The sequence below is a fragment of the Pristiophorus japonicus genome, chromosome 6, assembly GCF_044704955.1.
Source record: "Pristiophorus japonicus isolate sPriJap1 chromosome 6, sPriJap1.hap1, whole genome shotgun sequence".
Classification (NCBI taxonomy): domain Eukaryota; kingdom Metazoa; phylum Chordata; class Chondrichthyes; family Pristiophoridae; genus Pristiophorus; species Pristiophorus japonicus.
In genome coordinates, this window is record NC_091982.1 from 179,210,563 (window position 1) to 179,225,066 (window position 14,504).

Here is a 14,504-nt window from a genome sequence, read left to right on the forward strand (position 1 = left end):
TGGAAATATGTTTTCATCTAATTTCTACTAATCTCTTTTTACTTAAGTACTAAAATGTTTCTACAACATTTTTTTCCCCTTGCCTTAACATGCTGCACATTTATAAAATGTGAGCATAGACTTTTTTTCATCCCTCCCTTTTGGTGATCATTCTTTGCCAGGGTATGGTTTCATTTTAAAATACTGGAAATAAACATCTTGCTTTGCATACCTGAGAAACAGCCAGGTTCTTTAACAACATTGGAATACATTTGAAGATATCTGCTGACTCTTGGAAGGCTATCTCTAAGCTGTTTGTCTATTTATGAGCATTTGTTCTGCAGTGGTAAAATACATAGGTTAATAATTTTTTGTAAGGTTCTGCACTTGTAAAGTGAGGCTTATTACCAGTTCAACAGCATGTATAACCTGGTGATAAAGATTTTATGTCTCTTTTGATGAGGCGCTCTGTGCTTTAATATGATTTCCTTGACTGGGTTAAAATGAGCACTACGGTAGTAAGTTATGGAAAATAAATCGCATGACAATTCAGAGTACATGCATCTTGTATAACTACATATCCTTGATAACAAATCCAGTAAATCACCATTTGAAGAACTTGAATGAGTGTCGGCTGAGGGCTTCTTATCTTTGTTTAATATTTGGTCATTTCTAGTTGAATAACAGGGAACAGATGTACTTTGTTGCTGGATAGGTAGCAGTGAATAGTTGTCCTCCTTTTGGTTTTGTTAATTGAGGCAGACATTCTTGCATATATATTTAGATCTAATGTAACCAGTAGACCCTACTAGCTACTAGTAAAGATTTTCTATGCAGTACATGTACATTCAAGCTACTGTACCTTAGCATAATTAACATATGTATAATGTGTAAAATAATTTCAAGAGCTTTAGTTGCTCAGGGAATTCTTCCACCCACCCTATCACAAAATGAATTGTGTGGTGGGGGTAAGGGAGACATTGTGAGACACTGTTGGCTTTTCAAAGTATAAACGTGAAGGGGAGTGGATATTTCAGTTTGCTCCCAATAATTCAGCCATTTTTTTTGCAAGAAAAAAAATTACCCAGTAATTTAAATGAAGCAACTTTGAATCCAGAGGAATGGACTGCATTTAAAAAACACACCCTAGTCGTAGCTTGGTTTTCCTTCTCTGCATGTGCATTCTAAATTTCGCAGTACATAATTTCCATTCTAGTACTGTGACAGTTTTGGAGAATGCTACTTAAATCTCTAAATACTTATTGACCCTGTGGCCATTTGGTTCGCTTTAAATATATTGGGCGGAAATTTCCGCTAGGATGCGCTGGTTGTTTCAGTGCAATTCTTCTGAAATTGGCCAAACCAACTTAAGATCGATGAACTTTCAAAGCAAATTATGTCTAGTGCAAATTGAGTTTCTGCAATCTTTCCGCTAATTAAAAAACACCGTGCTAGAAGCCGGCCTCACCCACAAAATTGTTCATGCCCAGTGTGAGCGAATGAGCAAAAAAAAAGGCGACTTAAAACTAGAGCTATCTTCGATTGCAGCGAAGTGGTAACTCTCGGCCCTTATTACTAATGATTTCTTGAAGTGCAGTTGATCCCATAGAAAGCTTTTTTGAACTCTTCCATTTCTGTATATGATTTATGTAAGTGAGAATGAGTATTCTTAGCTTGGCATTTCTAGACCTGCATTTTAGCTTATCCCTTGCGGTTAAATTTATTGGTATAAAATTGCATCCAGTTTTGTGTAAATTGTATACAGAATTAATTTTGTCTAATGGCAGATTTACAGGACACAAAAATTCACAGGTGACTAAAATTTTTGATTAGAGCTGAACATTTCTAATGTTGGATCTAATATGAATACAGCATAGTGTGCTTGAGCCCTCTGTTTATATTGTGCTTTTCTTTCTCTTCTCTGTAGCAATACTACCCAAACAGAGCCCAGCAACAGAATAGTGCTTCCAGGGTTCAGAGTAGTGCAACGACTCGACCCGTGGCCTCTGCTACCCATGTCTACCCACCTGGTTCACAGGCTATTATGATGATGACACAACAGATACCCGCATATCAGTCATCAGGACCTTATTATGTTCCAGGCCAGGCAAGAATCTTTTATACATGGGCATTGTTAATTTTATAGGTTACTTTCAGATACTGCTAGTTTCCAGAAACTTTTTTAAAGCTGCCAAGTAATTAATATAGTGTTGAAGAACCAAAGTGGCAATATATTAGACTTAAATCCCTGTGCTGTTAAGATAAAACAACGTTTTATGTATAATGTTGCAGCAAGAACTGCATTCATTTATCAATCCTGGGCAGTCACTTTGAGGTAAACGTACAGATGGAGGCCATTTCATTCATCATGCAGATGCTCATTTCCCACACTGGAGCAATCCAGACTAATCCCATTTAATGGGTTGTCCAAAACTGCATGATACTCCTACTGTGGCCTTTTACTAATTTCTTTGAATATTGTGTTTAATTTTCCTCCGATTTCACGATTAACTAGGCTTCAGGAACCACTTGTGATAAAGCAATTCATTTTCTAATGAATCATTGTGTGATTAATTCTTTCTAACCGTACCTATCAACACATGGTACCAATCCTGCATTTCTATACTTGTTGGTGATTCAACAATTATTGGAAATAATCTTTTCACTGTTAGCAAACCAATTCATAATTGTGGTCTCTTCTATTATATAATCTCCTAACTCCTTAACCATGTCTGCTTCAGTGAATGCAGTGATAGTTTTTTTTTAAGTCATCAGAACACTATTCCCACATGCCTGTAATCATCCAAGTAAATCTACATTACACCTTTTCCATGGCTCAAATATTCTTTCTATAATGGGGTTCCCAGAACTATACCCAATACTCCAGATGTGGCCTAACCAATGCGTTGCACCAATTCAGCACTGCTACCTTGCTTTTGTATTAAATATCTCTCTGTATAAAACCTATAATCCAATTTTCTCTTAGCTTTTTCCACCTGCTATCCTTTCGATGTATGGTGCATCTACATCTTGAGCTCTCTTGATTGCTCTGCTCCATTTAAAGATGCTGGCATTTATAGTGTTGTTTCCATAGTTTTTCTCAAACTATACTACGTACTTATCTGCATTGTATTTGTTATCTACTCATTTCCCATTCTGTTCCCTTCCTGTAGTCTGCTGCATTTCTGTTGCCTCTTAATATTAGTAAGGCTTCATATTCCCTCTGCCAGTGTCCAAATAATTGGAGTAAATGGAGACTAAGGTCCCAATAACGATCCTCGGGACACTCTACATTTTATCAATCTTTAAAAAAACAAGTATTTACTACTATTCCTCTAAATGATAGAACACAGCTATCCTTCTAGCCATGTCGCCACTTTACCTAGATTGGGTGTTTTTCTTGAGGTTAATCTTGCTTATAGAACATCACAGAAATCAGTTGCTTCATTAACTTCGACTAATTACTGTTTTTAAAGCAACAACGTGGTCATGAGCCAGCTGGTATGAACTTGGTACATTACTCACTGGCCTTTTGGATCTTCTACTTTCTAATTCTCCAACTTCTGTTCATATTGAAAATCTATGGTGAGATTTGCTTCGTATAAAAGCTTCCTACTGCACAGGTCATTCGACAATGGAATCAAATATATTCAGTTGCAATGTATAGATTAATACCAACATGCATTGGTGCAGAGCACTAAACATTCAGTTATTGCTAACAAAAAATGCCACGTATTGTGATCATTTACAGGTGATAGAGGTTACTCTTCTAGGATAAGCTTGCTTTTATAGCTGAATGTTAACATGAAAGAAAGTGAAATTTGTTTTTGTTTTACAGTTTCGTTCTTCATTTGTACAGCCAACTCAGCAGTATCCTGTTCCACCTGGAACTGGATTTTATTCAAACCCAAATCCTGGGGAGTACCCTTATGGTAAGATTTTAACACTTAATTAGGATTTAAAGTTCTCACTGGTTGTTGTAGGCATTGTATGAATTAGAGAAAAATTGGGAAGTGTGGTAACTTCTACATGGTCATGAAGTAGAACGTCAAACAAAAAACCCTATCTGTTGAAATGTACCAGTTACAAACTTAGTATTTTGGGGACCAGGTGGCATAGTGTGAAAACGTGTTGTCGTTTTACCTTTGCTATTGGGATTCAAATAGAGCCCAGACTGATGGCAGGGAAGTTTCCTGCCTGGTAAATGTATGTTTGGCTAGTCAACTCTCTTCCTAATGGACAAGAATCCACAACATAAAACTGCCAATAATTCAGCATTAATGGCATATTAAGCCATGGGGGCCACAGCTATGTAATGTGGTCAAAATATGGTGTTTAGGCACGTTTTGGTGAATCAGAATAATACAGCACAGAATGAAACCATTCAACCCATTGAGTCTGTGTCAGCTCTTTGGAAGAGCAATCCATATAATCCCACTCCCCCTTTCTCCATATCGCTGCATTTTTTTCTACAAGTATTTATCCAATTCCCTTTTGAAGGCTACTATTGAACCTGTATCCACCACCCTCATCAGGCAGTGCATTCCAAATCCTAACCACTCGTACGAAAAGGTTTTTCCTCATGCCACCTCTGGTTCTTTTGCCAATCGCCTTAAATCCGTGCCCTCTGGTTATCAACCCTTCAGCCATTGGAAACAGTTTCTCTTAATTTACTCTATCTAAACCCTTCATAATTTTACACACCTCTATCAAATCTCCTCTTGGTCTCCTCTGCTCTAAGGAGAACAACCCCAGCTTCTCCAGTCTATCCATGTAATTGTAATCCCTCATCCCTGAACCATTCTAGCAAATCTCTTCTGTACCCTCTCCAAAGCCAAAAGGTGGCTTAATTTATATTCAGCTAGCCAGTACCTAACTTGAAAATTCAGTGCTGTTACTGAGTTATTCATTGTGTTTCATAAGCAAAGACACCATTCCATTTTATGTCACTGCTCCAAATAAGAGATTTTCAGTACAGCAGAGTGGGATATTGTCACTTTCTGTATCAAATACTGCCTGGTCAGACCCCAATAATATTCCTTGGCCCCATCCTCCACATTCTAATGCATTCTTGCGGTCTGCCTAACACCACTTTGAAACAACAGTTTTTGTGCTATAACCATGTGCTGGATTTAGATTGCTAGAACTCTTCATTTAAATGCATCAGAAAGAGAGTTCATTTTGAAATCTCATCACAGGCTTGGGACAATACATTCTGCTAGAACCCAGCAGCTTATATATTAGCAATAAGCATTTCTATGGGGAGATTGCAATATTGATGCAAAAATGAGTTCTTGGCTTTTTTTCTTCTAGTAAATGCAGAAATGCTGGTTTCAGAGGCTAAGCTTAATACATAGTTCAATGCCAGATAACATTTAGTGTCATGTGGTTTGTCATAATGGTGTAACTGTTTTGCAAAGGTAAAGATGTATCAAACAGGGTATGAAAATTAGGATTGCTATTTGGGCTAATACCTATAATTGTACCAAATAGAAAATTTGTACTACAAAAAAACAATCTTTTGTTTGGGTAGGCAAGAGAGTGGTGTACCAGTGTGCTGCGCCATGGAATGGCAGAGCACCGATTTGTGTTTAATTTCATAACATGGTGAGTTTCTCCTTGTTGCTGTCAGGATGATATGCTAAGCAGAAGTAAAATGCTTGCCTAAGTGGAGAAAGTTAAAATTGCAAGACTTTTTGTATCCATCAAACCAGTTTGGTATACTTTCCTAGTCTACTGTAAAGCAGTCCTATTGCTTGCCCACTAATCTGTCTATGAATAGCTAATTGTCATATTGTGTCATTTGAGTGTGAGGAATACACAAGTTAGCAGTGTCATGACTTTTCTTAATAAAAGATAGCCTTTTTTAATACAGGCTTTAATAGAAATTTATCATTTAATAAAAATGAGACACACAATTGTAAGTTCACCTTGAAGTACTGTAAACCAGCTAAGAATCTTCTGGAGTAAGTTAGATTCATACCCTTGTAGAGTATGACAATTTAAGTAATGAAAAGTTAAGGAAGGAATTGGCTGTTTACAGTAAGTTAATTTATTAATGGTTTGTTCTGGCTAGCTGTGCTCTGCATACTTACCATGCTCTTGAATATACTGTAATCGGTTGGGTATTCAAGTTTAGATTAGCAAGCCATGGTTACTTTTCCTTATATAGTAAATGTTTTGGTATTGGATACTTCCACTAATTTTGATCTTAGTTACACTAAATTTTATTTAAATACATAATTTTGTAATTAAAATTAGTATTTTGAAGTTATTTTTATTGATGCCGATTTTAGTTAATAAAACCACACATCTTTAATAAACAGTGCATATGTTACCAAGCCATTGTGGCTCAAACATTTTTGAAATTGGGTGCATGCTTAATTTCTAGTTTGGTTGAACTTGTTTTTGAATTTTGTTCCCGAATGCTTCGAATTCTTGAAATAATTCGAAGTGTAGATGGTAAACAGAGACATAAAGTTAACATTGCTGTTTAATGAACGAAGCTTCAGAAAAATCTTTGGATGAGAAACTTTACTGTGTACTAGTTTAACTGACATTGTGGCATTTGAGTGTGTATTTTTAGATGTGCATGTAGTTTTGAATTGTAGCAAATAAACATTGGTCTGGGAGCGTTGCCATACATCAAGTGCCCCCACCCCAATGCTGTTGCATTATCTAGATATTAAATGGTTTATTTTCTGGAACACTCAATTGTTCTGACCATGCACCTATTTTAATACTTTTAAGCATAATCTTTTGGGTTAGTCTATATGATATAATAATACAGCATTATTGTTGCTAATTATCTATTAAAAGAGATCAGTTTGATTATTGGGATTATCCCATTATTTGCATTGGGAGCTCCTTTTAAAGGACACAACAAAGTGTGCGCATGAGAATGGGAAGGGGCTAACTGGAAGAAAAAACAGCTAGTTGTGTTGGACAGCATTAGGGTAACTATGTTGAATGGGTTGGGGAAACAAGCATGCATGTTAATGAAAAATAGTTACAGCTCTGGTACTGAAGAATATAAACTGCAACTTGTATGGTATAAAAATAAATCTACTTTTGAAGATCTAAATCTTGGTTACTAGTTGTCATTTCTATTGACAATGTAATGCCTGTGACAGTTGGATGTAATGGATTATGGAATGGTTTATGGTCTTGGAACTGTTTGTTCTTGGTTATTAAACCAATTTGCATTGCAGAAGTTTGAAACAAATACATGATTTCTATAATTTGCAAGATGTCTAAGGCTGTGGAAGTTGTACTAGTGGCTGAAAAGGCATCGGTACTATGCAGCATTGTTTTCAAATGATAACACACGGTAACAATAGTAGCCTCGTGAGTTACTAGCTATCCTGGAAATAATTGACCATTGTTTAGAATTATTGATGATTTCTATGTGAATTGGAAAGCTTTGTTTTAAAAGATGATCCACAGTTTGTAATTGGTTCAGAACAGCACTTCATTCATGGGGTGGAGGAAGGAAATATGTTTTTAGCTTTTGTTTTTTTTTTAAATCTTTCTGTGCTGATAACTAGTGTCCAGTAAGCACATTCTAGTTAATGTACTGCAAAACAGAAGGTTGATTGTGTAAACGTCTGTTTAGTGAAAATAATGGTTTAAGATGGAGGTTCTAAGTTCTCTGCAGTTCATTATTTGAAGGTAGAAGTTTGAGTGCCCTATCATACTCACTTTGTTAGCCCTAATACAGCATCTTTCCTGAAATGTGCCCAGAATTATCCCCAATACTCCAGCTGAAGCTTAACCAGTGATTTTAAAGTTCTAGCATGATCTCGTTGCTTCTTGCTGTGTGATCCTCAACAGTGAGAGTGGAAGGGCTATTTGACAGTGGGAAACTTACAACCCAGAAGCTCATTGTACTGAGTGTCATTACTGAGAAAAATGCTGATTTCTTGGATGTTGGTACTTTTTAAAATAACTTAATGCCTTCCTTGAAAAATGGGCTAAGTGAGATCCTTAGTTAATGGGTTGTGCTAATAGACAAAAAGGTCTCCAGTCTGATCTGGCCTGTGTCACGTGATCTCGCGGCAGCACTAAGAGGTCTCTGTCCCAAGGCCAGGGGAGGATATTGGTCAAGTCCACTGCTTCTGATTGCTATCTATCAACATGTGCAGAAAAGTGTTTGAGACTGGATTGGGTTGTAAGCTTTCCAAAATCTAATAGCCCTTCAACTCTCTGTCGAGGCTCACTGCTGGAACTTTAAAAATCACTTGCAGGGCCTCAGCTGGTGTATTGTGGACAATTCTGGGCACCACATTTCAGGAAAGATGCAAAGGGTGCAGAGGAGGTTTACCAGGATGCTCTGGGGATGAGGGGATTTCAGTTATGAGAGGTTGGAAAAGTTAGGACTATTCTCTGACCAGAGAAGATTAAGAGGTGTTCAAGATTATAGGTTTTTAAATAGAGTAAATGGGGAAAAATATTGCTCTGGCGAGTGGGTCAATAACTAGAAGTCATAGATTAAAAATCATTGGAAAAATATCTAGAGGGGAGATGAGAAATCTTTTCACTGAGCTGTCGGGATCTGGAACGCTCTACCTGAAAAGGAGGTGGAAGTTGATTTCATAAATAATTTTAAAACCGAGTCGGATAGATACTTGAGGATGCGCAACTTACAGGGCAATTGACAAAAAGCAGGGATATGGGACTAAGCACGACTGCTCTGTCAAAGAGCAAGCACAGACATCATGGGCTGAATGGCCTCTTTCCATGCTGTAAGTTTCCATGAATGTCCACTTGAGTGAGTGCCAGAGTGCTGATTGTACTTGTAGAACAATTGTCCAATATTAGTGAACCCCTTCAGATAGAGGAAAACAAAGTGAAAAAAGAAAAGAAAAATGTTTGTTGCTTGCAGGTAGAATATGATCTATTCATGTGTTGAGCTGTGGACCTGTTTGATTACCTGTGCAGTAAGTTCCTGGCTTGAATTGTTCTTTTCCTCTTTGAATGGGGGAAAAATAGAGAATCCTTCCAATTGGAATCATCGCAAAATGTTTAAACATGTAATTAACAGATCACAATGCAGCGTTCTGACAGCCTCTGAACAGAAATAGGCTGTCAAATTGATTGAAATAATTAGGATTTTGTAAACCTGAGTTATAATGCAATAATAGAAAATACATTTGTTAATTATTTTCGACCATGAACTTAAATCTCAACAATTGATCTCCAGCCATAAAGCTGGCTGTTACTGTTGCCCCTTTATCTCTGTTCTGTAAAATTAATTCAAATTTCAGGATGTTGCAGGTAAAGATTGTAAAATTAATTGTTTTTGGCAATCGGATGTTTTCTGAATTGCCTTAAACTTGGAGGTACTTTTTCCCCTTGAACCTTTTTGTGATTCTTGAAATTTCACCAATTGTTTTATATTCTGCAAAGTGTTTTTACGCAGACAATGTGGAATGTATTTCAGTATACTGGAAATGCACTCTACAGCCTTTAGTTTCAAATCTCATTGAGCAAGAAGTGCAATAGTAGTATCACATACTAGACATTGTGTACAAAATGCTGTCCATATTTGTTCCCTATCTAGTACATTTTCTGTCTTTGCTGCTTGATTTGTGCACTGCTAGAGTTTAGTTAAATTTTAACAGCAGTGCTTTGAAGTGATTTAGACTTTATACTCCACAAATGCTTTCCCCACTGAATTGAAGCAAACTAATGGATCTAAGTGCACTTGCCTGAGATGAATACATTTTTCAGAAGTGTTAATGTTAAATTCGTTGGTCTGAAATGGGGTCTTCTGTTGAACTTGTTTTTATTTCTTGGCTGTTCATGCTGTTGATGTATCTATATATAGCTTGTGCTCTTTGGAGTCAACAATGCAGTCATCTGAGTACAAGATCTTTATTCCATATTTCAACAGCCACTAGACAGTTTTAAAAATAAAAGTTAAGTGGAAGGGAAAATAATGAAGTAAGCTGTACATTTTATGCAATGTAGGTTAATGAACTGTTGAATTTGTGTTTAACACTGAACAGCTTACAGTGCTGTTGGTTTTCTGTGACTGCATTTACTATCATTTGATGCATCTGCTTTTTGCTTCCATTTTGTACTTCTATAATGGACAAAATGAGTACAGGCATTAGAAATTTGAGTGTTGGGTATTAATTTTCACAGACTTAAGTGTAAATATCATTTTATTTATGACTACAGATGTCTGCCAAATGTAATTCAGGCACACTTGCTGCAATAATTTTTTGACTTTAGAAATATAATATGTAAAAGTTTCTGATTTAAAAATTGTTTAATCTGACTTTTACACTTCATTTGTCTGAACCTTTTTTGAGATGGGACAGGTACCCACCTATTTCGGTTGGAATCTAATTTATTTTTATGACGCATGTTTAGGTACCTCTGTCTTAAGATTTACGATTTCCATGTATAAAGATGCATATAACACTTAGCTTTTTTTTGGACTTTCAATGAGATTAGTCAACTTTTTAAAATCTTGTGCACTTTCATGTATATACTTGGATAATTGCACTTCAAATGAATAGTATACAGTATTGAGATTTGAATTTGCTTGGTTCTCAAACACTTAGAACTAAGTTTTATTGCACTGCAAAACCAAGTATTAGTCTGTGTGTTTAAAAATGCTAATCATTTAGATGCTGCTGTATACTCCAGTCTGTTTTCTTTTCTGGCTTTTTTGTTGATTGTAATGGTTCAAAATCAGGCCATCAATGTGTTCAGATGTAAAAACTAAGTTAACAAAAGTTTGAAGCGAGTCCTCCTAGAATGACTCCGATCTTTTTCACCAAGTATTTGAAGCTTACAGATCACGAAGGCCAGGATTCTGTCCCTGGTCTGTGCTGAGTTGGCTGGTCAGCCAGTAAGAATGTTACAGACTTGATATCCTTAATTCAAGTGATATAAACGATCGAGGTTTCTCGATCTTGATCGCTATTTAGTTGTGTGTCTGGTATGGGTAGGACAGGGTCCCTCTGTTGTGACGCACATTGTGAAATAGTGTGTTGTTGCCAGTTACGATCAAAGCTCATGCATGTGGATAATGGCCATTTTAGATGAGGCACTGGAGGGTGCCCAGTAACTGGAATAGTACTCTCGCAAGCAATTAAAGCCTTAGTCAGGTGAAAAAATAAAGGAAATAGTAGAATGTGTCCAGATTAACACACTGTATGGATGCAGGCAGATAAAGAATTCAGCATCAAAATACAAAAACTAATAGGGGAAACATGTCTGAAACTTCCAAGAAAATTATTAAAAAGCTTTAAACGACAACTTAATTGCTCATCTACCCACAATTTGTCTCCTATGGTTGATATTCAAAATATGATGTCAACTGAAAAAATGTCTTGGTATCCTGGTTTCTGAAGTGTTTCCCTGGACTTGTAGCAATGAAGTAGACAGCTTCTTTGTGCTGTGATTTTCTTCCAGAGAACACAAGTGTTCAGAGAAAGAAAGACACGTAGTCTGGATGGAGATTGCATTGGATTAGATTTGGTTTAGGAAGAGGGGAGGAGTTGGGCAAGTGTATTTTTAAAGATTGGGGGCGTACAGCTCTCTCCCACGACCCCCTCACACGATACCGTTGAATATTCTTAGGAGGAGTGTTGTGTTATGGGAGATAATATTTTTCGTCTTGGTCTCTGTATAAGCCACTGAATAATTTGTGTCCCCAATGCTGTAACTTGGGATGAAAGGAACGAAGAGAACATTTGTATTGATTTAAGTTTCTAGCATTTGTTTGGTTACCAATGTAAATTTAAAAAAATATATATAATTTGTAATGCACCTTAAGTAACAGTTTTTAAAAGTAACCATCAGAGGTTAACCTTGCAACAGGTGGACAATGTGCCCTTAAAGTTGTTGAAACTTTGTTTCTTCAGGAACTTATTATCCAGCAACACAGGGAGTGCAACCATATTCTGCACCAGTGGCACCTGCCACTGTTATGATAAATCCAGCACAGCCGCAAATGCCTCCAAAAAGAGAACGTAAACAGGTAGGTTTACTGCTAAACTGCCATTCCCTTTGGTAGGTTATTAAAGATTCTTGCTATGATTAAAGTCTAATGTTCTTGTGTTGAATTATTCTCCTAAAACTAGGTTGTTTGCAAGCTGAGCTAATTTTCAGTGAGATGCTTCTAATGGAAATTTACCATCTTTGGTACATTTCCTCTAAACCAGTTGCTGTTTCATTTGAACGTGTCTGATTGCTGGGGATTGATGTGAATGTCCTTGTGCAATTACCCATATGTGGTCTGTTGGCTTACAACAGAATATCATTTGCAATGCCAATATTTTTTCTGACTCCAGCACTGTTGATGTGTCTTGCTACTTAAACGCACTTCATTCCTTTAAATTAAGCTCAAAAGGCCTTCAAACAAACATTAAAGGTCCGAAATTGGTCGACATACTGCCGCGTACTGTCCAAAAAGGTGATTTTGGTCAGAAAACAGCGACATACCGCTCGGCAGATTATTCATCAATGACATATCGGCGAGCGGTATATACACCGTCCGCCATGCAGGACCGCCCGCAGACCGCCCAAAAAGTGCGATTTTCATCGCATACCGGCATACCGCTCTGGAAATGGTGGTTTTACGCGATGGTAAGTGGCTGGGAATGCACGGAGCCGCCATCTTGGAAATCGGGAACTGTCAGCTAAAGCAGCAGCTCTGCATCTGAGGTGAAAAGTGATTTTAGAGTGTGATTTTGATTGGAAAAGGTATATTTACTCTTACTGAGTAAATTAAGATAGAAAGGCATTTTATTAATTTTTTGATTGAAAAATATTATGGAGATTTAAAAAGAATGGGGCCTGACAACTTGTCTAATGGAGGAACCAGATGTGATCAAGATTATTGAGCAAAATTATAAGGCTCATGGAAGAGGTCGCAGAATGATGATGAGGACGCGGCCTTAGCCACAAAGGATCTTCAGGGGGAAGTGTTAATACTTGGACTTGACCGATCAACAGTGTGTCTGAAGGCTGCGCTTCCGAGGAGAGCTCATTAAGGCAGATCTGCAGCCCGGTAGCACAAATATTACTGCACTCTGTCGAGAACAAGGTGACTGTGGCACTTTCCTTTTATTCATGTGAGTCTTTTCAAGCATCAGCTGGGGACATATGCGCTATTTCTCAGTATGCTACTCATCGGTGTATTTGACACGTAACCGAAGCACTGTATGCACGCCGGACGGAATTTATAAACTTCCCAAAGACGAGGGAGGCTCAGTGACGGCTTTGGGATTTGCACGCATGCCGACTTCACCAAGGTGCAGGGTGCTATTGATTGTACCCATATTGCTCTGTGAGCACCATTACAGGAGGCGGAGGTGTACCAAAACCGTAAGGGATTTCACTTCCTTGCTGGTGTGCGACCATACACAGCGGATAATGGCAGTGAATGCCAACTTTCCAGGGAGCATCCATGATGCGCATATGTTGCAGGAGAGCACTGTGTCTGACTTGTTGAAATCTGAGCCACAAGGTAAATACTGGACGCTGGGTGACAAAGGGTTTGGCCTCGTTACCTGGCTCTTGACCCCTCTGCGGAACCCGCACACAGAACCCAAGCAGCGATCCAATAAAAGCCATATAGCCACGCGTAACATAATTGAAAAGACAATTGGAGTGCCGATTCTTGGACTACTCGGGAGGCAGGTTGCAATACGGCCCTGAGCAGGTTGCTAAGTTCACAGTGGTGTCCTGCATGTTGCATAATTTAGCAATCATGCGGGGACAGGAATTGCCACGGGACTGTGGGACCACCTGAGGAGAGAGTGAGAGAGATGGAGGAGGATGACGAGGAGCTTGCAGATGAACCCATGGCACCACCCGCAAAACCACAGCAGAGGGCATGTGGAGCGTATGCCACTGCAAAATTGTTACGTCAGCAGTTCATAAATGAACACTTTGCTTGAATGCGGAGGGCTGCATTTTGGCACCCTCATAACTGTTATCCCAAAAGTTTAACACTGTAGAATGGTTAAATTCAATTTCAATCGTTTATCTAAAAAATGTTAAAATATACAATTTCAAAACTTTGTAAAAAATTTACAACTGTTACAAATTTAATAACTAACAAAATTTATAAAACTTTAATACCAACTTTAACAAACATTTTATAACTTTAATAACAAACGCTTAACTTTCCACGCCGTCTGCCCCTTCCGTGGCCGCATGGAACACCACCCCGGGACTACTCTCCTCCTCTTTCCCCCCGCCCCCCGGCCCTTTCTTACTGCTGCCCTCCCCTTTCCCAGTGCCTGTGGGCATGGACCTCCCCAGGTTTATAGCAAGCCACCGTCCAGCACTCACCCAAAGTGCAGTTGCTGTCGGCGTGGCGGGGGAGGTTGGTGAAGAGAGAGGGAGACACTGCAGGCGCATTAACTGGGGTCTCGGCAGAAGCTCGCGATGTGGAAGGCTGGGAGATGATGTCGGCTCCCTGCCCTTGGGTGCTGTCGACCTGGCATGTGGGGGTTCCGCGCCATGTCCCGAATCTGTCGATTGCCGCATGGCTTTGA

The 14,504-nt window shown here is 38.4% G+C and overlaps 1 protein-coding gene across 9 annotated transcripts in view; it reads left to right on the forward strand.

Annotated features, from left to right (window-relative positions):
* The window catches only part of LOC139265895 (eukaryotic translation initiation factor 4 gamma 1-like), a 131,075-nt gene that overhangs the window by 33,992 nt on the left and 82,579 nt on the right, over positions 1-14,504 (forward strand). For all 9 annotated transcript variants that reach the window (XM_070883446.1, XM_070883445.1, XM_070883449.1 and 6 more), the window contains 3 exons: positions 1,907-2,086; positions 3,818-3,911; positions 11,862-11,977. In XM_070883446.1, coding sequence (XP_070739547.1) covers positions 1,907-2,086; positions 3,818-3,911; positions 11,862-11,977 — 390 coding nt within the window. The remainder of the gene's footprint in view (positions 1-1,906; positions 2,087-3,817; positions 3,912-11,861; positions 11,978-14,504) is intronic.